Source organism: Centruroides vittatus, unplaced genomic scaffold, assembly GCF_030686945.1.
Source record: "Centruroides vittatus isolate TY-2023 unplaced genomic scaffold, ASM3068694v2 contig_10, whole genome shotgun sequence".
NCBI classification, from domain to species: Eukaryota; Metazoa; Arthropoda; class Arachnida; order Scorpiones; family Buthidae; genus Centruroides; species Centruroides vittatus.
This window is the reverse complement of record NW_027120658.1, coordinates 360,235-387,502: the sequence shown is the minus strand read 5'-3', so window position 1 is coordinate 387,502 and position 27,268 is coordinate 360,235. Positions and strand designations below refer to the sequence as shown.

Sequence of the window (27,268 nt, the reverse complement as noted above, 5' to 3'; positions counted from 1 at the left end):
TGAAAATAAATTATCACTATCATTTATTTGAAATACGTGTTAATCCGTGGTGTATTATTTATATAAGGTGGTTTTCATTAACCCATCACACCACACACCGTGTGCTTCATAGTGTATTGTGCCATCGCCCGAGACATCTCTGTGAATCTCCGATCATCCCTAACACCCAGCGATCCTTCTCCTCCGCTCCGGGGTGCGACCGACGCCAAGGTTCTAGTCTGGATCAGTGAAGGACTGTCGATCGACGATGTAAGCATTTATGTTACAAATAAACGGTTTTCGTGTGAAAACACTTGTCATCATTTGCCTCCTCTGTCACGACCCAAATGTGTAGCCCTTAGCTATCCCGACGGTTGGGAATAAAAACTCCCCTGTGGTCTGAAGACCACGTGTTCTGTTACCTAACCGGCTCGTAACCAACCCCTTGGGTGGTTCACGGTGTAAAGGAGGGACAGGCCCTCATAGCGTAAAAGCTTCCTGTTGTAAAAGTTAATGGGAGAAGGGGAGATATGTGGTCCAAAGATCACGTGTTCTATTGCGTGATCCTTGGGTGGGCCGCGTTTTCGATGACAACGAAAAAAAAAACCCGGAGAAGGGAGGGAGATCGCGCATGCTCAACGGAAGTAGGATTTTTTTTTCGAAAGAAAGAATAGAGAGAGGACGCGTAGACGATAGAGTCGCGAGATTCTTTTTTTGTGCGCGTTGTTTCTTTTGTTTTAGTGTCTGTTATAGCGAAGGGACAGAGTAGTGATTGGAAGGACTAAAATAAACTTTAAGTTCCTTGCATTGGAGTCATAGAGCGTGTGATTTATTTCTTTGAAGTTTCTTTTTGTTTTGTTCCTGCACGGGGAATACTCTAAAGATCGAGTACTTCTCCACACCCCCCGTTTCGGCAACCTTACAGTTAATGTTACCGTTATCGAAGATGGCGGCTCGTATCTGATTCCAGTATACAGAATAAAGGAAACAGTGGGGACGCACGTTTTCTAAACCTAACCTAATCTATTAGTTTGATTGCTAATAATTATGGTAATTTATTAGAATAGGTTAGGTTTAGAAAACGTGCGTCTCCACTGTTTCCTCTCTTTTGATTTCGACTGGCGCCCTGTTAACCCATAAGTACCATGAATCCTAACTATTTCGCTACTAAATTTGTGAACATTACGAACAAGGTACTGTACATACACATTAAATAATAAACCCAATAACTACTTCGAATGGTTCGTGCAATTAACTGCATAACAACTACCCATTTCGATTTAAAATTCAACACTAAAATTACAGCAAACACATAACAGACTAGTTCCACAGTCAACTACAACAGGCCTAGCACAAACGCCGCCATATTGTAAAATGGCCGACATTGATGACCTGTGATTCCTATTTAAGTAGAGTGTGTTTACAAATATCGTTAAACTTTCCAGCTATTTTTACGCATAGTTTAGTTTTTCATTTAATTTTAACAGAAATATAATTAAAATGAACCGATTCTTAATTATCAAACATTAATTATTTCTCTCATCGTTAATAAGCCACAAATAAATAACATAACAATCTTGAGCAGGCATAATATAAATCAAAATTAGAATTCAGATATTTACTAATTTGTCTTACAAAAACAAAGTGGATATAACCAATGATTTCTAATGATGATAGAATAATACATTAGTTAAATCAAAAATTAGCGTAATATTAGTTTATTATTCTAAATCTTTATTTCTGCTTAGAACAGTAGACCTAAAATAAGCGATTAGTTACACAATAAATTTTAATTATTACGATTAAACATATATGAGAAGTCTTTTCCACATGTAATAAGTTTTATTTTATATAACCACATAGAATATCAATTCTTAACATAAATTCCAAATGACTTATTTTAATGCAATATATCCAATTTTCGCGTATTAAAACTCTGGGTTTTCAGAGTCTCGTTGCAAATTTTCATATGGTTATTAACGAAAATATTGCATAGAATAGGAATAGCTTTATAAAATGTATCGGCTTTCCTTACACCACACGGACACACCTTCATTTGTAACAAGTTTTCGTAGTATTGCATATAATAATGACTTCTGGTTGTCATTCTTTAAAATATTTCCCTATACTTTGAAGATTAGCTGGAACATTGAGAATAAGCTGTTCGATGAACTTTAAAATTCCGAACTGTACGCTATCACACTGAGATCAGTGGCGTAGCGTAGTGGGGGCGGCAAAATTTCACAATAAATAATAATATCTTGTAAAAATACCTAAATAAGGGGGCGGCGAAATTTTCCTCCGCCCCGGGCGGCTGACACCCACGCTACGCCACTGACTGAGATGCTCCTTGTCAAGCACTGCAAAAATGTAAAACCGCAAAACAGGAAAAGTCGAGTTTTTACGACGATTAAATAAGTTCTCAAGTTACGACCATCTTTTCACAGATTCAAATTATCCAAAATCCATGTTAAAATTCCGTTGGTGGGCCTGTTGTAGTTGGTTGTGGTCAGTGGTGATATTCGGCGGGTTCGCACAGGTTCGGCCGAACCCGTTGTTAAAATTTTCAGTTTCCCGAACCTTGTTAAACACACGGAACATTTTTCAGTGGGTTTGTTTTTTTAAAAAAATATATTAAAATATGCGTATTATACTCTGTAATACTACTAAACTAGGGCCTTATACCCCGTTTGCACCGAGCATTTCAATCTAGATTGTGAGCAAGGTCAGGGAGTATGTCTTGGTGCGATCTCTCTCGACCGTTTCAATCGAGGTTTAATCGCGATCGATTCAAGAGTGTTCTTGAAAGTAGATCCAGTCATAAGAGAGATCCCAGAATGCCACGCGCGCGAGACAATACAAGATGGCTGTGGAACACGTGTCGGGCTATGGACAGCGAAAGAAAAAGAATAATGTATCTCGAGAGATGATGACATGTGCGTATTTCTAGAAGCGCCATATTGCGGTAAAGAATTTCTCTGCCTTAAAAAAAAAAAAAAAAAAGGTCGACAGCTCTAAAATACTATTGTTACCTGGCCTTCTCCCACGGCTCGTTACGTTCTAAATACGCTACTGATTGTTAGATATATGGTTGCAAGAAAAGGTATTGTATTTATTTCTAGCCAAAACTTACATTTCATTTGTCGGTGATTGTCAGTGAAAAATTTTCTGCTAGCGAACCCCTTGTTAAATATTTCGAATATCACCACTGGTTGTGGTGGTACACTGATTTGGCCTAAAAGTGACGCGTAAGTTAGCCCGGGCTTAAAGAGCCTTTTTCCAACGGGTAGGACAAAATTTGTTTAGGGAAATAGGCAGTGGCGTAGCGTGGGTGTCAACCGCCCGGGGCGCAGAAAAATTCCGCCGCCCCCTTATTTAGGTATTTTTACAAGATGATATTATTTATTGGGAAATTTTGCCGCCCCCTATAAGTGCCGCCCCCACTACGCTACGCCACTGGAAATAGGTCGAGAGCATTCTGATTTAAGTTCTCCATCGTTTGTTTTTTTATGCCCATAGCAGTAAAGTTGCTCAAGCATCTCGTAGAACATTCATATTTCTTTTGCTTTTAGAGAATTGTTTATGACTAGGTTTAAGTCTTGGGCTGCACAACGAATATAATGTGCCTAGCCTTTGGATGTACTGTACCGAATCCTTGCTTGAATTCCAGAATGCATACTAGACATACTGGCAGCTTCATCAAAGCTAAGTTCTGAATTTTCACACACAAGTTACTTTCCCGAAATAAACCGAAAATTTTCCGCCACTAGAGAGCTAGTGGAAGGAACGGCGAAACTACATTGAGGCGCCTCTAACGGCGACGCCGGGTAACAGAATCGGGGCTACAAAGGCAGCACCAGTGTTGTTTCACCTAGTACTTTTGTACTAATCTAATACCTTTTTACTTGTTCCAGTACCAAGATACCCAACATCATTTTCCTAGTACTATTTATGAAATCCTAATATATTTCCTTTCAATTTAGTACCTTTCAAAACATTCATTTTAATTCTATATTTCTATATTTTTCTACTTTGGCAGTAAATAGATGTTTTTATTGCTTCCTCATTCAAGTGCAGCAGTTGAACGTATTTTTTTGCAATTAAATTTAATAAAAATTAAACTACAAAATCGAGTTCTTAATTGCAACAATGATAAAATGTTACACTTGGAAACCATCATCTGCTTCAACCATACAAAAACATTCTAGTGAGAAAGATTCTGATGATGACGATCTTAACAGTGATTTTTCAATGTGATAATTTTAAAGTTCAGTACTTCGTGTTCATTACTTTCGTTTCATCATTTTGTTCATTTGATTGTTGTTGAGGAATAATAGCATTCTCGCAACATATGAATTTATCCTGTATGAATTTTGTATGTTACATGTAAAACTATTTATATTTTAATAAATAGAAATTTGATAAATTCTAAATTTATATATTATTTATAAGTATATATTTAATAATATATAATATATACATACATTTTGCAGTTTAAGGTCAAAGTAATGCCTGCATTAGTCAATACAGTCACTTCTCGACTTACGACGGGGTTCGGTTCCGCAACTTCGGACGTAAGTCGAAATGGTCGTAAGTCAAGAAGTGACTGTACTTCAACAAAACAGTTAGCCATCTTACACAAGCACACGCGAAGGGTAACTAACTACACAACAAAACTAAAGATGACGCAATCAATCGCCAAAAGCGTGCAAGATATATATGTATATGATATATATTCCACGAAACCTATAAAAAATTGATACATTTTAAAAATTTTTTAATGAACTTTTTCGTCATAAGTGCGAATGGTCGTAACTCGAGAAGTGACTGTAGATCATTGGGACTGAGCAGTATTAATATTCTTATATTTATTATACTCTTAATTTTGTACAATTTAAAGGGTGGTGTGGAAGAAGTAAACTATATATCTATTTCATGGTAAATAATGAAATTTGTAACTAACCATATATATAAAGGAACTTCAATAAAGACCATAGCAAAGCTAATAATAGTATTAATAGGGAAATTCTTATCCTCATTTCCTCAAAATACTAATTTTGCTTCTTACTCCTTTCTTCCACAGATCTCGTAAATTCAAATATCATATCATATGCTAATTAATATCTGTCAGATTAACAAAATAACATAAAAAAAGAAAATTACTAAACTTTACATTAGAGAACTAAATTTAAAATAGAGCCAACTAAGGTTAACAGGAGATTGGAGATTGGTTAGAATGCAACACATCATTATGTAATTAACCTCAGGAATTAAATTGCAGTCAGCCATTTCTCTTTCGTCCCAGGGTAGGCCTATTATTCATGCGGGAACGAATAAAACTTTGTACTTGGCGGCTCAGTAATATAGGTAACACTACAACAGACCACACAACAGTTATTTTTTGAAGTTTTGTTGGCAGAAAGCTGTTTTTCATTATCACAGGCAGAAAACAAGCACCGCGTCTCAGTACGTATCTAACCCAAAGACGCTCGTGTTTTCCCGAAAAAGTTTCCTTTGCCTGCGTACAGGTGGCGCTCAACGCAGTTCCACTAGCTCTATAGAAAGTATCAGGGATCAGGATCTTGGGCCTGGATTGAATTTCAAGTCTCGATCTTTTGTCTTGGTCTAGGTCTCAAGGATTTGTTTTCACATCACTCCATATACAGTAGTAATAGATAATGCTTTATAAATGTAATAAATAGAGTGATACATACTCTTCCTAAATATGTGTTGTTAGGTAAAACAAGAAAATAAAATATTGAGAGAAAATCGATCGATACAGATCCAAACAAAAGCTGGATAGACCTACTAAATAATGGAGTGGATAGTATAAACGTTCTAAATTCGCTAAAATTAATTTCTGCTTTCGAAGAGACGACATTCGCGTACAATAAAATCACAACAGTAATTTTGAATCTTGAACAAATACTAAATTAAAATCAAAATAATAGCACTGTGTATGTATCAATATTGCCCATACTTTAAGTTTTTTGTGTTCTAATAGCTCTATAAGCATCTTGTGTTATACAAAATAGTCGGCAGTTTCTATATAAATTAAAATTACATTTTTATTTATTTTTGTATTAATTCCTCTAATCTAATGATAATTGTTTTATTACGTATTGCTGAAAAGATAAAATTATAAACAGTCTAAATAATAACTGATATTTAAAACATCAATTACTTAATGCCATTAGCGTATCTTGTTTTGAATTGTCACGTTAAAAAATGTTCTAATGGATTGCGATACTATATTTATTGCTATTTATATTCTTTATCTTACGCGAAAATGAATCTGCTTTTTTTTTACATAAATTGCAAAAATATAAAGATTCTGTTGTAACTACGCAAAAATGATTATTCGATGCAATTTGGAATGTTAAAATATTTTAATATTAGGTCTTGACCTGCTATTTTATACTATGTATCCATGTATAAAGCCGTGAATATAAAATACAAATTTCGCTACTGTAGAAAACATAAGTAATAAAATCCATAAAACTCAACAAAAATACTTACGATTCTAATATGATTGTTATCGAATGAAAAACAGTTTATGTCCTATTATATTAGTATAGTAGTGCATTATAGTTTTTTAAAATTCTTTTTTTGCCCCCCTGAGTACTAAGAGAACCTTTAATTAATGCTATTGTGTTTGACCGAACATCAGGAATTTTTTCGATTCGTCCGGATTCCGTCCCGGGTCCCCTAGAGCCGTAGGCCAGGGATGGCGAACCTTTTTGAGTTCAAGTGCCGTATAGTTATAATATTTATCTTTAAAAATGTTTATGCGCGCCGAAGTTTTAAACTTTGAATAACGATATTTATAGAAATGAAACGAATGTGGCTTTAATTAGAATGAATGTAGAGGGACTGATTGAAAAAACGGTGATAGGGTGATAAACCGAAAGTATAATTGAAAAACACAAGTGATAAACCGAAATCGTTTGATACGTTACATGCCAGATAATTTCTCCTGCCCTGCCACTTTGGGCACGCGTATCGTGCCCTGCTCTAGGTCGTCACCATAACCGCTTGGCCATCCAGCTGTCAAATAGTATGTATTAAAATTATACGCAGCGTCGGTCCGAAATACAGGTCTAGGACACAAAAGTTTAGGGCGGCAAAAACTCTGGGCCGCCCCTGGGTATGTGGCATAACCTTTCATTGATAGCAGTATAGCCAAAGCGATAATAAGGCGTCGTTTCCTCGCCATGGACGGTGCTAGGGTGGTAAGAATGGGAGCGTCTTAGATTGGGGTACGTGACCCCTTGCCGTTTTCCTAACCCCAACAGGTACCCAAATCCCATTATTAACAAACAACAGAAAAATTCATGACTTCTGCCCTATTCCGCAAATATAAAAGAAACTAATCAACGATATTTGCCCATTGTCCCATGTAACTTCGTAGTTTGGACGTCCACACCTTTTCTGTATTTCATTTATATTCACTGTTTGCTTATGGGCTACGCCCCATGTTTTGTACATTTTGTTAATTTCAATAAATTGAACAGACTAAGCGCTCTAAGGTCTCATGTTTCACATTTTCCTCGTAGTCTTCTCTTTTCTTTCTCCTCCTCACTTTCTCTAAAACTCTTCATTCTTCCTTTTCAAAGGCTATGCCGTATGGTTGGGCCTTCTACGTCTTTTCAGTATGTAACTTCGTCGTACGTCGACAAAAACTTGCCCTTAAAACAAGGAACGTTTTTTCTTTTCGAGGCCAAGTTGACCCCAATTGCAACCGGTGCCACCATGTGGGAGCGCTGATTCGACGTTAAATCATAGTTTGAAGCTTCTTGCATAATGTATGATGCCTATTTTTAATATAGTTTGTGCCCCCTTTTCTATAGTCTGCGAGTGTCATCGGCGCCAGTCCACCCTAAAATCTCGCACATCCGTCCACCTACCCTAAAATACTTTATTCGCGTATACCTATACTGATCGTTATTGGAGTTTTCTTTAATTTGAATTGGTTGTTACCCAATAATTACACGTTTTCATTAAACTTTTTTTAAATCATATGTCTTATCGAAAATCGATCTTTAAATTTTAAAAATTAGATTGTTTGATAAAATGTGTCGATAATAAACAATATTCCGCTCTCCCAGAATAAAAATCCTAGCGCCGTTACGGTTCCTCTCTCTAGAAACCCAACATTGTGGTCGAATCTAGTTGGGTATCGTTGAGCGGGAAAAAATCTACGTAATCATTACGATATTATATAATGTAGTGAAATTATATATAGCATAATACATAATTATATACAACATACAAGTGTAACATCAAAAAGTTATCGGGCTTTTAGATTACAAACAATACAATGTAGATGCATAGTTTCTTTTATCAACTGCAGTAAAAGATAATGTAGTATAATAATATATACACTCTACTATACTACATTATTATAATAGTGTACTATACTACATTACTATATCAGTATACTTATATGTTGTATATCTTATACAACAAGATATATCACTATACTTATATTTTTGTATATTATTACTGTTAAACCCTACATGTACGGTACTAATATATAGCATATGCCACCCACTATAAATTTTATATATAATGTAACATAATTCATATATGCAACGATAGTAAGATAGAAGAAAATTTTACGATGACGAATATAATTACGTCACTAGCACGAGATCTTTAGTTTACAAACTTTTAATGTAACAAATACGTTATCAATTTTTTATGATACAGAAAATATGTTAATTAAATTAATTAAAATAAATGTAATATTAAGATATTAAAACGTAATAATTCACGAGTTTATTCTACGATGATGTAATATTCGGTTAAGAACCAATGAATTTAGGGAACGATGATGTCATCGGCACGATTGTTGCTAGGAGACTGAAACAGCAGCCTAGTGGGGCAGATTTCGCGGCGGCTGCTTACAAGTTCGTGGGATGGCGTGTAGTTGTCAGGATGAGTTGTCCGTTTTGAAACAAATGATTTCTGAGATTTCTCATCACAGAAATAGAGAAATTAAACAATATTATAAAGAAGGTTAGTAATATTCAATATGTTAATTTATAAATATAAATATTGTCTTTACAAGTTTTAAATACCTTAAAATTTAAATGTTTATTGTAAAGAAATGATTTAAAATAAGATTAAATGCAAAATTTTATATGTAAATATAAAATATCAATTCTTCAAGTACATACATGTATTAAAACTGTAATAGAAATCAATTAACATTAGTTGAAAGGTAAATGTCAATAAGTTACATGAGTCATTTTATTGCTGTATTTTGAAATGTTTAATTTCCTTTGATATTATTCATTGTACATATAAATTTTCATAAGTATTCAGCACTACAATAGAAATAAAATCAAAATTGAGAATGAATTTAACTTTATTTTAATTTAAATAAGCTAATAAATCATTTTTTTTTTATTGGCTCAAGTATCATATTAGATTTTTAGGTCACTAGAAAAAAAAACTTATAATGACACTTAAACTTACATTAATGTAAATGAAATTGTAGAGTTGTATTGGCATATTATTTTAAATTACAAATTTTAATTAATTTAATTTTTCTAATCCATGTATTAGGTAAAATCAATACTGGATAAATTTTATGGTTCTCTTCTGTTTTTTGACTGTCCCTATAGAGTAAAACTGATTTTTTTAAAAATGAGTAAAAAATTTTAAACAATTTAAAAAGTCTTAAATTTCCAGTTCTTTAGATATAAACTAAAACAAACCTTAGAAACTTCAGAGAAATTGCTTTATTACAATTAAATATACATTCCAGTCCAAAAAAATAAGTGTAACTGTTAAATTTGCCTAAATGGAATGGCATGGAACGTGTGACTAGAACATTGTGTTCTTTATGCAAGAAAATACTTCAAATGCAAAACTTGAGTCTAAATTAAATTGTCCCAAAAACAATAAAAAATAAATTTTTTGCACAAAAACCCGATTAATATGGTGTGTGATTGCCTCCTGCATTTGCATGTTCTAAGTAGCAATTGTAATTGCTGGTTATAACATTGTTTGTTGGTTCCGTCGGGAGATGGTCGGACGGAATTTTTTACTTCGCACTTTGCTCGAATAAAATGAAGTTGAAATGTCTTTGGATAAAAAGCATTTTGGGCATATTATGATTTGTGAGTTTTGGAAAGGATATAATGTATAAACTGTAAAAAAAAATTTGTAATGTTTATAGAGAAGATGCTGCTAAACTTTGAATGTGTTAAATGTAGTTTAAAAAGTTTTGTTTGAGAAATTTCGAACCAAAGGATACAAAATGTAGGGAGTGCCAAAAAGCTGTCGATGAAGAAACGTTGCAGGAAGAAAATGTTAAAAATTGACAAATTATCGTATTTAATGTGTTTGGTTATACATAAAAAATATATATAACAAAACACACCAAAAATGAAGGGAAAAAAATGCTAAAAACATACAATAGTAACATGAAAGCATTAAATTCAGTATTTTAATCCTGAGGTGTTTGAAGTTAGTTGTTTAAAGTTACTTGTCTAAAGTATGAAGTCCCAACACTGTGTGTGTGTGTTTTTTTTTCCCTTTAACCAAATTTAAAGTTTATGCAAAGGAAAAAATATCACAAAGTACTTGAATTTTAAATAAACAGATATTTGATTTTTAAGTCTTGTTAACATGCAATAGTTAATTTTCAGGTTTCTAGGAAGAAATGATGACTGCAGTATCTGTCAGCCAATACGGTGTAGATTCAGATTTTGATAATTGCTGGAATTTTCAATGCAGGCTTCCATGCATCATAGTGATATTCTCCCCTAAATTAATGTGTAGGGATGATCTTAAATAAACACCTGCTTAATTTAAATGTGGAGACTCTTTTTAATATTGGCCACTTCATGACGATGATGTTTTTAATGTGTTTGTTAGATTTATTTTTATTCCAAATATATTTGATACATGAAGTGTCTTTATTATCTCTACAAAGTTATATAAATATATAAAGTTCAAAATAAATTTACACAAAATCAAGGCTAACTTTTCAATAGCCAAAGTAATAGCCACTTTAATATTTGGTCACTATATGATGATGAAAATGTCATATCTCCTTGTAACACAATGAATATTGATAGATCATAATATTTAGTTAGGTTTCCTCTATCATCATTGCTTTCAAATGATTTTGCATATTGCAAAAATTTTCTTGATGTTTGTAAGCTCAATGTGGGTCCATTCCTCTGTCAGCCTCCTCTTCAGTTCTTCCTTTGATGAATTAGCATTCTTTGAACTCTAGAACTGAGTTCATCCCATAAATTCTCAATGGAATTGAGGTTGGGCAACTGGGGATTTTTTGATAACTTTGGGGCAGTTATAGAGAAGCCAATGTGCATTATATATGCCTTATGTTTGGGATTGTTCTTTGTAAAATCTGAATGTCTTTGTTATCTTCAGCTTTTCTGCATTTTTGTGCAAGCATTTGTTGAGAATTGTCAGGTAATGTTCTTTTGTCATGGTTTCCTCAATGAATTTCAATTTGCCCTTACCAGCTGTAGATAATCACTCACACATCATTATGTTGCCACCGCTGTGTTTTACAGTTGCCTGTAAATTTTGTTTTTTCCAGTTCTTCATTTGCTTTCTGCTACACTAGAACTCTGCCATCAGACTGAAAAACGTTGAATTTACTTTTCTCTGCAAAGGTGACATCTGTCCTCTAGTCAGACTACTTGCTCACATGGAAGTTTGCAGTCTAACATTTTCTTTCTATTCATTTTGCTGACGTAGGGTTTTCCCCCCTTCTTACTCTTCCATTGTAGCCCTCACTTCACAGGACCCTCCACACTATCTCTGAGTGTACTTGCTTTCTATATTCTTGCAACAGCTCTGCTGTAATTTTAGGTATAATTTTATGATTTTTCTTCACCTTTCTCATGATCCATGACCATGAGAAAGGTCAACCATGCAGAAAGATCAACCATGTATTACAGTTTACATGGTTTATCTTTCTGCAGTATATTTTCTATTCTATTTTCTTTTTGGAATAGTTTTATGTTATCACCAACTGTAGTGTGTGGTATATTTAATATATGAGCAATCATCCTGTGCAAGGATACCTTTTCATGGTGTAAGATTACTAGCTGATGCTGCTCAAACATTGTTTTGTGACCTTTTCTCCCCATTTGAAGCATTGCACTTCTCTAATCCTGTTAATGTAAATTCTCAAATAGCAGCATGAGAAGTGATGTAACACAGTGATGTTGATTTGCATATCAACATGAAAAACTAGCCACAATTTCCACGTCTCTGTAGTGGCCAAATATTAAAATATGATTTTAGCCATTGTCAAAAAGAATAGAATAAACTATTGGTACTTCAAGCTGAAGGCTTTTGTAATGATGAAATGATACACATGGGACATTACCTACATTTTGTCACCTGGGAATGGCTGAATATTAATGTGTCTCTAAGCATTCATCTGTTTTTCCGTTCATGAAACATTGATTCTATAATCTAGGGATGATCTTATTAAATATTTTTATGATATTGTATTTCCTGCATTAATATCACTATGTGCTAATGACTAAGAGTCAAAATTGACTAAAATATTTTTTGATATTAATCATGATACATATATGTATTTATACTAACTTGTAAGATAATATTGATATACAAATATATTGTGTGTGTGTTTTAAACATTGTTCCATATAAGTTAAAAATTACACTAAATATTTTTTTTTATTTGAAGATAGTGGTTTTGTATTGTTAAATCCATCTACCTTTTGGACGGATTTATTTGTGCGCTTTTTTTTACATCATGAAGATGATCAAATCAGAGATGATTTACTATTTTTTGTTCGAAAACAAGCAAAAAGATGTAATACTAGAATTATTCCTCAATATGAGGTAAGTTTGATATTTCTTGCTAAAGTTTATACATTTGTATTTTAATAATAGAATTACATGAAGTTTCTAAAGTTCTTTTTTATTAAACAAAAGAAAAAAAATTAGTTATGAAATCTATACAAAATTACAAATAAGTATACTGTAATTTTATGTGGATAACCTATGGTAGTATATAACTTGCAATGGCACTGCAGAAAATTGCAAAAATGAAAATTAAAACTTTCATATAACCAACCCTACTCTATACCTTAAGCTTCCAGGCAGTCATTGAAAACTACATAATTACTTATACAGTCAAACCTGTTTTTATGCGGTAGATAGGGACCGCATAAAAAATATGCATAAAAAAAATCGCACGAAACTTCACGAGTGGCTATAAAAAAATAGTTTTCACAACACAATTAAAAAGATATTTTTTTTATGCGGTGAATAGGACCACATAAAAAAAGTCTCACATAGAAAATAACTTGTTTTAAAATCGTAGTCTTAGTTTCTAAGGAAATTATCTTCCTCTTCGCTTTGTTTTTGCCCTTATTCATTTTCAGGGATTGTCTAAACATAAAATAAAAATCCTAAAATTTTATATCTAAATAGAAAAAATAATACAGTAGATTTATGTTCAATTTACGCTTTGAAATGAATCTTATCTTAATGGTCCAGGAATGTGAAAGGACTTTGAATGTTTAATTAACGTAATTAAAACACACGTAGAATTTATTGACAACAGATGTCAGCACTTGACTGCATCGTCTTGTCTATCGTCTGTTTTACATATTTTTGTCCAGGTGGTGTTTTGTTGACTTAAAAAGTAAATTATTTCATTTTTCGCATATTCGTGCAATAAGATTACTATAATAAGTTCATTTATGCTATAATAAGTTTATTTAGCTATAATAAGTCAATGTCAGACATGACAAAACGCATGAGACTAGTCTCCAACTATACCGCACATATAAAAAATCGCATAAAAAAAGACCGCATAAAAACAGGTTTGACTGTTTGTAGTTTAGAAGTTGCCGTCTCAAGCATTAAAATATTGCTTTTTCTTTTGTGGAGGCCCATATTGGGTTGGAGGTGGTGTTATTGAGACTGCTTCTAATTATGAAAGCTGTCTTCCATCTAAAATACTCCATTGCAAAGGCTGCTAGGGTGGTGGTGGCTACATCCTTTTTTAAGGATGATGTGTGGTAAGTTGTATCTGAGTTGCAAGTTGAGAGAGTGGGTATTGATGCCAATATATTCCTATCTTTTGTGGAATTTCTTATCCTTGATGGGATATTAAATAACTTTTCAATCTGAACATGCATTAGCAAACTGTACTCACTGACTGTCCTCTTAATTCAATTGCAGGTGTTTGAATTATCCCAATTATGCAAATTAAATGTAAAAATAAATGATTTATTGCTTTTATTTTAAGACTAATTTCCTTAATCCAGTAATAATAATAAAATAAACTCAGAAAAAAAATAAATAAAGCAAAAACAATTTTATTATCGATATTAAAATTATTTTCTGTTTAATTTTTTTAAAATGTTGTACCTTTTAAACTCAATCTCATTGTAACTTTTGCTTGTTTTAATAATTTTGTAATTTTTATTGAAAGTCAATGATTTTAATATTTGTTTTAACCATTAATGTTCTTTTGTTTTAACTTGTGATTGGAATTTAAAATTAGCATATAACCCATTCCACCACATAACTTGCATTTCCTTTCAAATTATCTTTCGAACACAGATAATCCGTCGGTTATCCACACAAAATCATGGTAATTACTTGTATTCAAATATGGAAAAAGAAAAATGAAAATATTAATTTTATTATTGAATTCAAAAGTTAAATTTTTTAAATCAGTTTACATTAGCATAATTTGAAGGATAATCAAACTCTGAGATAATATGATGTTTTCATACTAATATGAAATTATTTAATCATCTAATTTATTTAAGTAGTTCATTTATTTCATTATTAATTTAATATAATTAAAATCTATTAACAATGATTTTAATATGTTTAAAAATATTCTAGTTTCATTTTTTCTGTTTACATCAGATCTTCAATATCTTGTGGCATATTTTATGTCAAAATTCATTTACACTGGACGACAAAAAGAATAATGCATCATGAAAGACTTGTTAGATTTGAATAAAAATTGGTATGTTGCATTGTCATAGCTAGATATGTAAATGATTAGCTTTTGGGATCAGGTTCTTGTGTTGTATCGCCACCAGAGGGTAGAAAAGTGCTTCCTCTGTCTGGTATAAACGTGCACACTGTGACGACTTGTGCATATGTCCTGCGCTTGTGTTGATGGCTGTGACTTTGTTGAGTGACAGACATACCTCTACGACACATTTGACGGCCTTACACTCAGTTAAGTGAGTTTGAGAGAGGTCGCATCGTTGGATTGAGAGAAGGAGAATGGTCACACCGCCGGATTGGCCGCTATCTGAACCATTCTGATGAAACTGTTAGGATGTGTTATGAGCAGTGGGTATGTAGGGGTACGCATGAATGGCAAACAGGCTCCAGACGCTATCGACAGACCACCAGGCAGGAGGATTCTCATTGTATGTCAAGCACGGATAGCGCCTACAGCTTCGTCGTCTACCATTCATGCAGCAGTGGCACCTGCGTTACAAAACCGTGTATCCAGCTGCACTATTTCCAGGTGCTTAGTAGAAGGCGGATTGGTCTCCTGACGCCCAGTATGTGTTCTACAATTAACAGCCACCCACCAACGCCTCCGTCTGCAGTGGTGTCTTGCACAACAATCATGGACAGCTACCGACTGGCAGCGTATTGTCTTCAGCGACGAATCCCACTTTTGTTTGGGGGCTCACGATGGCTGTGTGAGGGTATGGCGGCCCGCTAGTCAAGGCGTCAACCCAGCCTATACTGTGGAGCGGCACCAACCCCCAGTGTTATGGTGTGGGGAGTGTAACATATGACAGTAGGACACCTCTAGTTGTCATGCGTACTACCCTCACAGCCCAACGATATGTGCAATACAACCTCTGGCCACATGTGTTGTCCCTCATGGCAGGGCTTCCGACAGGCATATTCCAGCAGGATAATGCCCAGCCACACACCGCTGCAGTCTCCCAAGCATGCCTACGTAACATTGCCACACTTCCTTGGCCTGCACGGTCTCCAGATTTATCGTTAATCGAACATGTGTGGGACTATCTGGGACGCCAGCTGCAACAGCCGCAGGATCTGACGCATCTTGAGTCCCAGTTGCATCACACGTAGATATGCCACAGAACATTATACACAACCTTTATGTCTTCATGCCAAGGCGTATCACAGCTTGTATCCACGCTAGAGGCTGCCCAACGGGATATTAGTGCCTGCACTGTATTGAACATTACTACACAATAAAGTATATTTTTGCTGTATGGTTGCAATCATATACCTGTCTAGCTATAACAATGTCACATACCAATTTTTATTCAAATTCGACAAGTCCTTCATGGTGCATTATTTTTTTCGTCGTCCAGTGTATATAGCCAAAATTTGACATTTTTTTTTGAAATTCATAATACTTCAGACTGTCTATTTATATTCAGATTATCTGTATTTTTATCAGTTAGCACTATAAATATATACAGTTGACTCCACATAAGTCAACACCCGGATAACTCTTCACTTGTTGGTTACGTAGTCAACTTTTTGTGGTCTTGGCTGACTTACATAGGCATTAATGTTATTAACCTTAAAAAACTCGGTTTACTCGCAGTGGCATAGTGTAGTGGGGCGGCAGGGGCGGCCCGCCCCGGGCGGCACTTATAGGGGGCGGCAAAATTTCACAATAAATAATAATATCTTGTAAAAGTACCTAAATAAGGGGCGGCGAAATTTTCCTCCGCCCCGGGCAGCTGACACCCACGCTACGCCACTGTTTACTTGACATTGTTTAACTCGTCACCACTGGATAAATCAACATATTTTTTCTGTTTCACACTTTTTAGAATTCTGATAAGTCGACTCCCCCCTGAAAAATGAGTTCACACCACACTGCTTATTGTACAGTGTGAACTCATTTTTTCAGGAGGGGAGTCGACTTATCAGACATCAAAAAAGTGTGAAACAGAAAAAGTGTGTTGATTTATCCAGTGGTGACGAGTTAAACGATGTCGAGTAAACAGAGTTTTTTAACATTAATAACATTATTGCCTATGTAAGTCGGCCGGGACCACAGAAAGCTGACTAATTAACCTATGGTGACGAGTTATCCAAGTGTCGACTTATGTGGAATCAATTGTATTCTCAAAATTCTTTGTTGCTTCCTTTACTAAAGATAATTAGTTTTAATTTATATTTTTGATATCTTTAGTTATTCTAAACTTAAAGTAATAGCATATACTGTTATTATTAGGATTTATTTTATTTATTTTTAAGATCCTCTGTGCAAAAATTCATTTATTTATATACATAGAAGTAAAATCCAGAAAACAAGAGAGAACCTTAGCATAAGGTTGCTGTTGAGAACAAATCACACAGGAACACTTTTAGTGAGAAAAGGTTGGTTTATTGATAGGAACTGATGTGCATTTCGGGCTTAATGCCCCTCTTCAGTCCTGAGATTATCTTCTATGTAGCCTCTCCGTGCCGGAGGTTGCTAACAACCAATCACCATTCCTCCCAATCCCTTGCAGTGTGAATTAGTTGATTTCTTATTCATTTGAGTCCACTCCGCTATATCTTGCAGGTAGGTCCTCCTCTGTCTTCTTCAGGAACAGATTCCTTGGATCCTGCTCTGCAGTAATGGGAAGCAGTGAGTTAGTGTCCCGGATGGCATGGCCACAGTACCTTGTTTTGCATTCTGTTACAATAGGAAGCAGCAGTTGCTCTCCCACTCCAGTCTGTTCCAGCATGCGTGTTGGTCCCCCTCTGTTCAGCTGATCCGTAGCATGCAGCAATAGCACCACATCTCAAATGCTGCCAGTCTTTTCTTTGTGCCCTTATTCAGGGTCCACGTCTCGCACCTGTACATCAAGATAGACCATATGTAGCAGTGTAGTATTTTAAGCTTTATCTCCAGGCTTAGTTTCTGAAATTATAGTGACAGTTAAAACAACATGACTTGTGAGAAGACATAGGCAAAAAAGGGGAGGAAAATGGAGCTAAAATTTTTTAGCTCTACCCTTATACACATTAGAACAGTATAACATGTGCTGTAGGGTGCGAAATAATTCCAATGAAATGTACAGAGAAAAAACTTAGACCAGATAGGAGAGGTTAAAGTGATGTTAAAAAACACTCAGTCTATGATACAGATACTCACATCTTTATTGTTAAAACCATTTTGCCTAAGTCTTCCCTCTTTTTGCCTAAGACTTCTCTCAAGTCTTGTTATTTTAACTGTCACTATAATCTCAGTTCTGAAGAGGGAGCATTAAGCCCAAAATGCACATCCATTCCTATCAATAAACCAACCTTTTTCTACTAAGTGTTCCTGTGGTATTTGTTCTCAACTGCAACCTTACGCTAAGAAAATACATATAGTAAAGAGAACAGCAAGCAACCAAGATCTAAGAGATAATCTCTTCCCATATATAACAATAGTAATAAAACCCATAAAAAATACAATAATAAATAACAATAAATTAAGATAAAATGTAAAAGGAATAAAATTGCAAAATATGAGAAATTAGAACAAAAATATATAATAAATTTTACTATCTTTTTTTTATATTTTTTATTTTATTTTGAATGCTCCTTACAGAAAATCTCTGGGGTAAAGAGTTAATATAATTAATGGTTTTAACAATAAAGTTATATTTTTCAAATTTTTTTCAACAGAGTCAACATTAGAAAACAGTCCATGTATTTTGTCCTCTGATACATACAAACAAGATTACAATTATAACTTAAACAAAAAGTTGCAAGTTTTACACAATCATATAAATGACGATTCTGTGTCAAATTGCCCCATGTACAATAAAAACACTTGTTTGATGAACATAAATCAATATAAAAATTGTTTTAGATTAGACAACATTTGTTTAAACTCAACTGGGCAATCATTTTCTTAACAACAAAAGATAAGTGATGATGGCCCCAATGGGTATCTAATATATCTGGATACCAGTAATGGAATTTAGCATTGGCTATCTTTTCCTCCTTTTTTCTCAAGAAAAGGTTATCAAATTTGAAAAAAAATTGTCTTAATATAACATTTTATCATCAGAAGATGAGTCAATTAAAGATAAAGAAAAGATAATTCAATTCAGCAGACTATCCAAATCTGTTTATCAACTGTTTTTTGGTGATCTGTTCATTGACAATCCTTTCAAAATTGGATATACTGCATATTCAAGATAGGAAGAGTCAGAGATGATATTTGACAAAAATTCAAGTTTTAGTTTAATAAAGCATTTATGGGAAAACTCTTAAATCCAGTTCAGGTATAATTGTATATGTTGGAATTGGTCTTTTAAAACAAAAAAGATGACAAAATAACAGCAACTCAATTGAATCAATCTCCAATACAAAAAGGTTCAAAATAATTATCAAAACGATGGAGTCAGATTCTATTCTTTAGTTTACTTCTTAAAGTATACGGAAAATTATTTTTCCTTTCTGTTCTGACTTATGGATCTCAAATATAACTAAAAAATTTTTCTCAAAACATTTATTAAAAATGAACTTAAAAAATCTTAAAGTTAATAAAAAGGTAAAACGAAATCAATTCACAGAGAAAAAATATTATTTATTTACTTTGACAACGCTCCTGTATGCATTTCGCCTTCACAAGGCCTCCTCAGTAGGTTTAACATTACGTTTACAAAGCTCATTCTTCGACAGTAACTCAATGGAGAGAGCCACTTAAATGATTTACAAAGACTTCCCAGAATTCCACTGTTATCACTCCCGTATTCAAATTTACATTGTTACTTTGCATAAAAATAGCAAAGTGTTCTTTTACTTTTTGTTTTACATTATTTTTCTCTCTAAATACAATTTTTAACTTATTAACATTTATATTACAATTATTAATATTACAATGTTGGAAGATAGGAGAATTACTAATTTTTAACCTTACAGCAGCTAAATGTTCCGACAATCTGATCTTTAATCTTCTTTTTGTTTCACCAGTATAAAAACTGGGGTTGTTACATGTGCATTCTATTCTGTAAACGACGCCGTCTTCTTCTAATAAGGTTCCCAAACGGATAACAAAAAGGTTCCCGAACGGATAAACCATGTAAATAAAGAAGCAGCTAGCTTCTTAATAAAAACCACGTGACACTCAGCTTTCTCAAAAACACTACACTCAAAATGTGAAATGTCAATTACTACATTAACTTTAGAGAGCTTTATCCTTAACAAAGGAAACATAATTAGCAAAAGAACCAGTAATTGATAAATTCCCAGGTAGACCACTTCATTAACAATGCTTATATTTTTGCCATTTATAAAAACCTATCAGAATTTCTTAGATGCTCTCTCTGTTTAAAAATAATTATTTTAGACTTAAGGATGTTGATCAGTAAACTTAAAATAGAGAAATACAGTTATTCCAACTTCCTCTGAAAATAAAGTGGTGTGACAAAACTGTGTTGTCTGCAAATTGAAATAGTTGAACATCAAAAGCACCCAACTGATGGTGTCATCTCTTAAATCATTTGACACATGAATGATGTCATTGACAACAAACAGCAAAGCATTAAGGCAGTGGTAGCACCCACTTTGGGTGCTACCACTGCCTTAATGCTTTGGGTGGTTAATTCCCTGTGGGTGGTGAGTAAATCTAGGGGCAAAAAAAGCAAGAGGGCAGCAGGGTATTGAACAGCGACCGTAAAGGTTGAGGTCACTAATAACCTTTTCCTTTCCTCTGTTAAACAAATAAGGAGAAACATTGCATCTAATGATTTCCAGATGTTGAGAACAATGTATAGTAAGGACACAAAGTTTGAGGTTCATAGAAAAAGTTTTCTTAAGAATATTTTCATTCCTTTCTCACATGAAGGAAAATGGGTTAGGGAGTGTTGAGTTTAATTTTATGGAACAAAGGAGGTGGTAGATCGAAAAAGTTTCAAAATCACTTCATTAAGGGAATCATTCTGTGGTAAGCTTTTCTAACAGAAAACTGTTAGTTTTATGATAGATAAGTTAAACCAGTATCAATGTAACAAAATACAGAAACTGGAAGAAATGTCAGAAAATAAATTCAATTTTAGAAATCAACCACACCAAAATATCAACCACAACAAAATGAAACAAAAACATTTTCAACTTAATTTAATAGTTCTTCATCAGTTGAACATTCCAAAGTAGAACATATTTGAATAAAAAGAACATTCAACAAATACCAATAGAATAGAACAAAATGTAAATATAACAAAAAGTAAAATAAACTAACAAAAATAATATAAATATATAAAATTACTTGGACTGACTGACTGACTGGGTGACTGATTGATTCATCATTGCCCAGAGCAAACCACTGAACCTAAGGAGGTAAAATTTGGTACACAGTTAGGGAACGTCATGAAAACGCACACTAAGAAGGGATTTTTGGAAATTTCCCTGCGGGGGAAGAGCATTAAGGCTTAACCTGAAGAACGGCTTCTACTGTACTATTTTAGATGTGATTTTTTTTGTTTTCAACTACGTTTAGTCTTTATTGAGTACTTAGGTGTATTAAATTGATAACATTTCAGACATTGTTATAAATATTTTTATATATTTTGATTTTTTTAATCAAATGTTCAAACTGTTTTAAATTCGAATTTGTTACTGCATATTGGTTTGATTATAGAATGATTGTAAACGTTCCAGAAAATTGATTAAATTAAAAACAGTTCATTTGATTCTCAGCAGAAGATGTATTATAACAATTACTATTATTGTTGAAATACTGAATATAAATGGTGTTTGCTTGCAAAATCCACGTGGGCGTAGTTGTGGGTAGCAGCTAGTATAACATAAAAATTTATTATTTTGTTAAACATTTATTATTATGTAGAAGTTCCTCCTGTAATGGACAGTCAAGTTAGAGCTTATACAGAGACCTCCAAGTAGTATATAGTAAGTCCCTGTATCTCTGTTATTAATACATGTGGAAGTTTTATTGGCCTTATATATTTCTAAGGTCTCTAAATGCCTAACTGTATTGAAATTCTTAGCTATTCTGATGATTGTAGCATCTTCACACACAACCTGTACTTTCTATTGAGTAGCATATGCCACTAATGTCATGTTGCAAATTTCTTATCAATGGTATACTTGTGTTCCTTAAGACTTTGTTGTAGATTGTGTTTTGTAGCCTGACCTGTACTATTATCCCGTTAAACTGTGGATCCTCTATTCTGAGTATAGTAGACACTATTGGTGATCTCAGTTATATCAAGACAATTGTGAAACAACATGGCATGGTTGATATAATGCTTGATCAACACCTTCCAGTCATCCAAGATTATACAACCATATCCTGAGTACAAAAGAAGACTCAAGATTTCCTTGCCTTGAATAAAATATACAGACAAGTGGCCAAATGCAATAATATGAACATAATATATAAACATAACCCCACTATTTTCAAGGTGCAGTAAAATCACAATGATTCCTCTGAGGTTTATTTAATACTTGTAAAAGCATTTTAAATTTAGAATCTCTGCTAATACGAGGGCTGTTCGGAAAGTTCACGGCCTTGCCTAAATGCGGCGCTGCAATCAATTTAATTTTTGGCGGGAACTATTCAGACATCTTTGCTAAAGATACAATACCAATTTCCGCTTGATTTGTCGTAAAGTTTTGCCACGACCGCTTAGCAGATAGTTAGTGTGCAAGTGCTTTGTCAAAAATGGAGAAGATGGAGACTCGTGCAGTCATAAAATACCTGACGAAAAAAGGGTTGACCCCATCTCAAATCAAAGCTGACATGGATGAAGTTTTGGGAGAGTCTGCTCCTTCGTACACCATTGTGGAAAAATGGACAGCCCTTTTTAAATCTGGCAGAGAGAGTGTGGAAGATGACCCTCGCAGCGGACAGCCGTCAACTGCTGTCACTGAAGAAAATATCGACAAAGTTCACGATTTTGTGTTAGCAGATCGCTGTTTGAAGAGGCGTGAGATAGCTGAGACAACAGGCATCTCTGTCGACCGAGTGCACCACGTCTTAACCGAAAATTTGGGTATGACGAAGGTCTCAGCAAGGTTGTTGCTGCATCTGCTGACCGCCGAGCAAAATTGTGTTCGCACTTTGATGTCAAAGGAGTGTTTGGACTTCTACCAGAAAAATCCATAGGATTTCTTGCATTAGTTTGTGACTACTGATGAAATGTGAATCCATTACTACACTCCTGAAACAAAAGAACAGTCGAAGCAATGGAAACACCACAGTTTGCCACCACCAAAGAAGGCAAAGACAGTTCCATCAGCAGGGAAAGTGATAGCTTCGGTTTTTTGGGATGCTAAAGGCATCATCTTTATTGATTACCTAGAAAGAGGAAAGACCACCAATGCTGTCTATTACTGTGAACTTTTGGAAAAACTGAAGAAAAAAATCGAAGAAAAGAGGCAACACTTGAAGAAGAAAAAGGGTTCCGTTCCACCATGATAATGCACCTGCATATTCCACCAGAATCTCCGAACAAAAGATAAACGGACTTCGCTTCCAATTAGTTCCACATCCACTGTACTCACCTGATTTGGCCCCTAGTGACTTCCACCTTTTTCCAAACGTAAAAAAATTTTTGGCTGGAAAGAGATTCCACTCAAATGACGAAATCATCTCTGAAGTGAATCAGTATTTTGCTCACCTTGGCAAATCGACCTGTTGTGATGGCATAAAAAAGCTAGAACATTGCTAGAATAAGTGCATTGCTAATAAAGGAAACTATATTAAAAAATAAAGTTTTAACATTATTTTGTTTGTTGTTCTATTTGAGGCCGCGAACTTTCCGAACAGCCCTCGTATTTAGTAACGATCAATGTTTGATTCAGGCCCCTGAAAAAGGAATTTATTTTCTATCTGCCTTTTTCTCAGCAAATGCAACTAATATCAACACACCTGAATTTTTTGCTGAGCATAAACTATTTTATTTCTTAAATGTTTTCAACCTACTTATTATAGGCCATCTTCAGGCTTACGATTACTGTTCTAAAATGGAATGCAACATTTATCGAATACATTTCATTTTAAATTTAAGAGATTTACAATAATTGTGTATATTATATAAATAAATACAATAAATAAATAACAGTAAAAATAAAATAGCATAAATAAATAAACACAGTAAACAAGGCTATTTTATTTTTACTGTTATTTATTTATTGTATTTATGTATTTAATATACACAGTTATTGTAAATCTCTTAAATTTAAAATGAAATGTATTTGAAAAATGTTGCATTCCATTTTAGAACAGTAATCGTAAGCCTGAAGACAGCCTATAATAAGTAGGTTGAAAATGTTTAAGAAATAAAATAATTTATGCTCGGCAAAAAATTCAGGTGTTTTGATATAATTGGAATTTATTTTCTCTATTTTTCTAAACTAGTATCATTCTGAGCTTCTGATACCGTAAATTTATTGATGCCATTCAAAGTTTATTTATCAGAAATGCCCAATGCTTTTAATTTAGTAAATAAAACTGCTAGAATAACACTGCCAAATGCTTTTTTCTAATTAATGAAGTTGGATAATAAGCATTGCTTTTTCTATGATGATTATCTACAAATTACATAATGAGGAATCAAGATGTTATATAAAGTATCCTTCAGAGCTGAAAAAAATTGTATTGGGTGGATAAGCATCCTCCCTCTCAATCATTTACTCAACCTTTTTGCCAAGATTATTGTGAAAATCTTCCAAACTACAGATAACAACAAAATTGGCTGACAGTTGCCAGGTTCATCTGTTGAACTCTCTTATGAATAACTTTGAAAAAATAAACACACTGAAAACAAAAATATCCAGAAAAAACAAACTTTAATATTTTTGACAGTTTTGTACCATCATCATCAAGTTAAGTTACAATAGAATGAAAAAGGAAGATAGAACAAAATTTTGAATTTGAATGAATTACAGTTTCTCTTTATCTGTATTGCACGATGAAGTTCTTTTTTCTGATAGAAACTAGGCTTTGCTTTACATCCATCATTACAGTGGTGCCTCGTATAATGTACACCTCGAATAATGGATGTTGCGAACAATGGACTTTGTTTGGCCGTTACGTGACTCGAGCAACGGACTTTCCATTTGGTAGTTACGTGAGGCGATCAAGTGCGAATGATTTTTCCACTCTTTTGCCATTGCCATTGACAATCTACTATTTTTAGATGTTTTTTCCTTCTTGGCTTTCCAGAATAGCTTCTTGATGTAGGTATTTTGGAAAACAGGTGTTTAAGAAGAGAGAGAAATAGACTACCTTGGACATGTTTTTCAAGAAGACAGCTGCCAAAAAGCAAAGGATGGAACAAGAGAAGTTGACCCTACAAGCCCCAGTTGCCTATCCTGAATCTGACTTTGATTGAAAAACAATAAAAAGAGACCTGCTGCAATGTGTAAAAAGTGTATGTCTATATGAATATGTGAAGAAAGTGTTCCTTCACCTCCTCCTCACATCTGACTACCCAGCATAATTGGTGACTGCTCCATTTTCATTTTTCTTATGGTACAGTATGGTTATTTTATGCTGCAGAATGAATTAGATGTTTTAACATGTATTTCTATGGGAAAATGCATTTTGTATAACGGACTTTTCACTTAATAGATGTGTACCTGAAACGGATTAAGTACGTTATATGAGGCACCACTGTATTTTGATTTTTACGTGTTGATGCATGTTTTGGGCCCTTGCCCCTCTTCTGTTGGCTTTTTTTATTTTTTATCCAACACACTGTATAAAACAACATATTGGATAAAAAAACAAGGTGGAGGTATGGCTCATATGAGTGTAAAGTGTTGTTTTGACACTGACAATCAAAAATATTATATATATATATATATATATACTAGTGTCAACTCTGTTTTTTTTTTTAGATGTTTAATGCATTTGTAAAGAGGCGAAAATGCTATGTTTGTTTTATACAATGAAACCCAAAAATCAAAAAGATGAATGTAAAGTAAAGCCTAGTGTATATTGAAAAAAAGTGCTTCATCATGCAATACAGATAAACATAATAGAAGACACGGTTTTAGAAAGAATTACAGTTCATCAATTAGAGATGAGCACAGCATTGTCGACATAAAGGTGACAGGCAAATTTTATTAATGCTGTGATTGTTTTCAAAGTATATTTCAAATAATAATTTCAAAACTGTAGAGATGTCAAAGTCTATAATTTATGGCTGTTTTGTGAAAGCCTTATATTTCTAGTTTCTCAAGATGTTTTACTAATAACCTTAATCTTGTCAAAAATAAATATGGGCAGGGGGGCAAAAACTGTGAACGAATTCATGTGGAAATGCAGAAAGTGTATGGTGATGATTGCATGGAATTCAAACGTCCATCGATGGTGCGAAATGTTTAAAAATGGATGTTAGTGTGTGATTGATAAGCACAGGTCAGGGCATCTGGTAAGTGCAGCTTTGCCTCAGTCAGTCACTGCTGTTGATCGAATGATTCAAAGTAACCATCACATTCACTTGAAGATGCTGTCAGAAAAATTGCTCAGTGTCCTGTTTGGTTTTTTGAAGAAATTCCTGGCTAGAGAGAAATTCCATTTTGATGAGGAGGTTAAATTGACTGTTTGCAGATGGTTGTGTGGCCAGGAAATGGCATTCTACAATGCAGACATCTTCAACCAGAGGCACTGTTGGGACAAGTGCTTGAACCTGAATGGTTCTTATGTCAAGAAGTAGCCTAATCCACAAATTTCATTTCGTATATTCTGTATTTTCCATATGCATTAACACTTTTGCTTAAAAAAATAAAAGGCGTTACTTATTGAAACCCCCTCATACACACACACACACACACACACACCATCAATTTATGTGGCTTATAATAGATTTATAAATGGAATGTTACAAGCGCCCTGCCTGTATGAGTGCCTGTACCATTCAAAAAAAAAAAAAAAACTACAAACTTAGAAACCTATTGCAATATCATCAACCATGTTAAGTCTTTGAATTATGCTTATTTAGGCACATTTATAAATCTATTAGTAGTGTTTTCCGATACAACATTATAAATAATGTTGTATTGGGAATATATCAGGTTGTCAAGGATGAAATTTGTGGAAAAAGGGCAAAGTTGGTTGATAACTTACAAATATAAGGAATTATTTTATTTATCAAAGTATGCATTCATATTGTCTATATACTTTTGCCATTTAAGCGGCAGGTTGTTCAGGCTGGTGGTATAAAACCCTGGCGGATGAGTCAATGAATTCCCAGAAGGTCAGTTTTACAACATTGTTGGAATTAAATTGTTTTCCTATTAAAAAGTTGTTCAAATTGCGGAAGAAG

The 27,268-nt window shown here is 33.9% G+C and overlaps 1 protein-coding gene across 2 annotated transcripts in view; it reads left to right on the top strand.

Moving 5' to 3' along the window:
- Positions 1-27,268, top strand: part of LOC136968727 (uncharacterized protein KIAA0930 homolog) — a 112,746-nt gene that overhangs the window by 52,885 nt on the left and 32,593 nt on the right. For both annotated transcript variants that reach the window (XM_067262825.1, XM_067262775.1), the window contains exon 9: positions 12,688-12,845. In XM_067262825.1, coding sequence (XP_067118926.1) covers positions 12,688-12,845 — 158 coding nt within the window. The remainder of the gene's footprint in view (positions 1-12,687; positions 12,846-27,268) is intronic.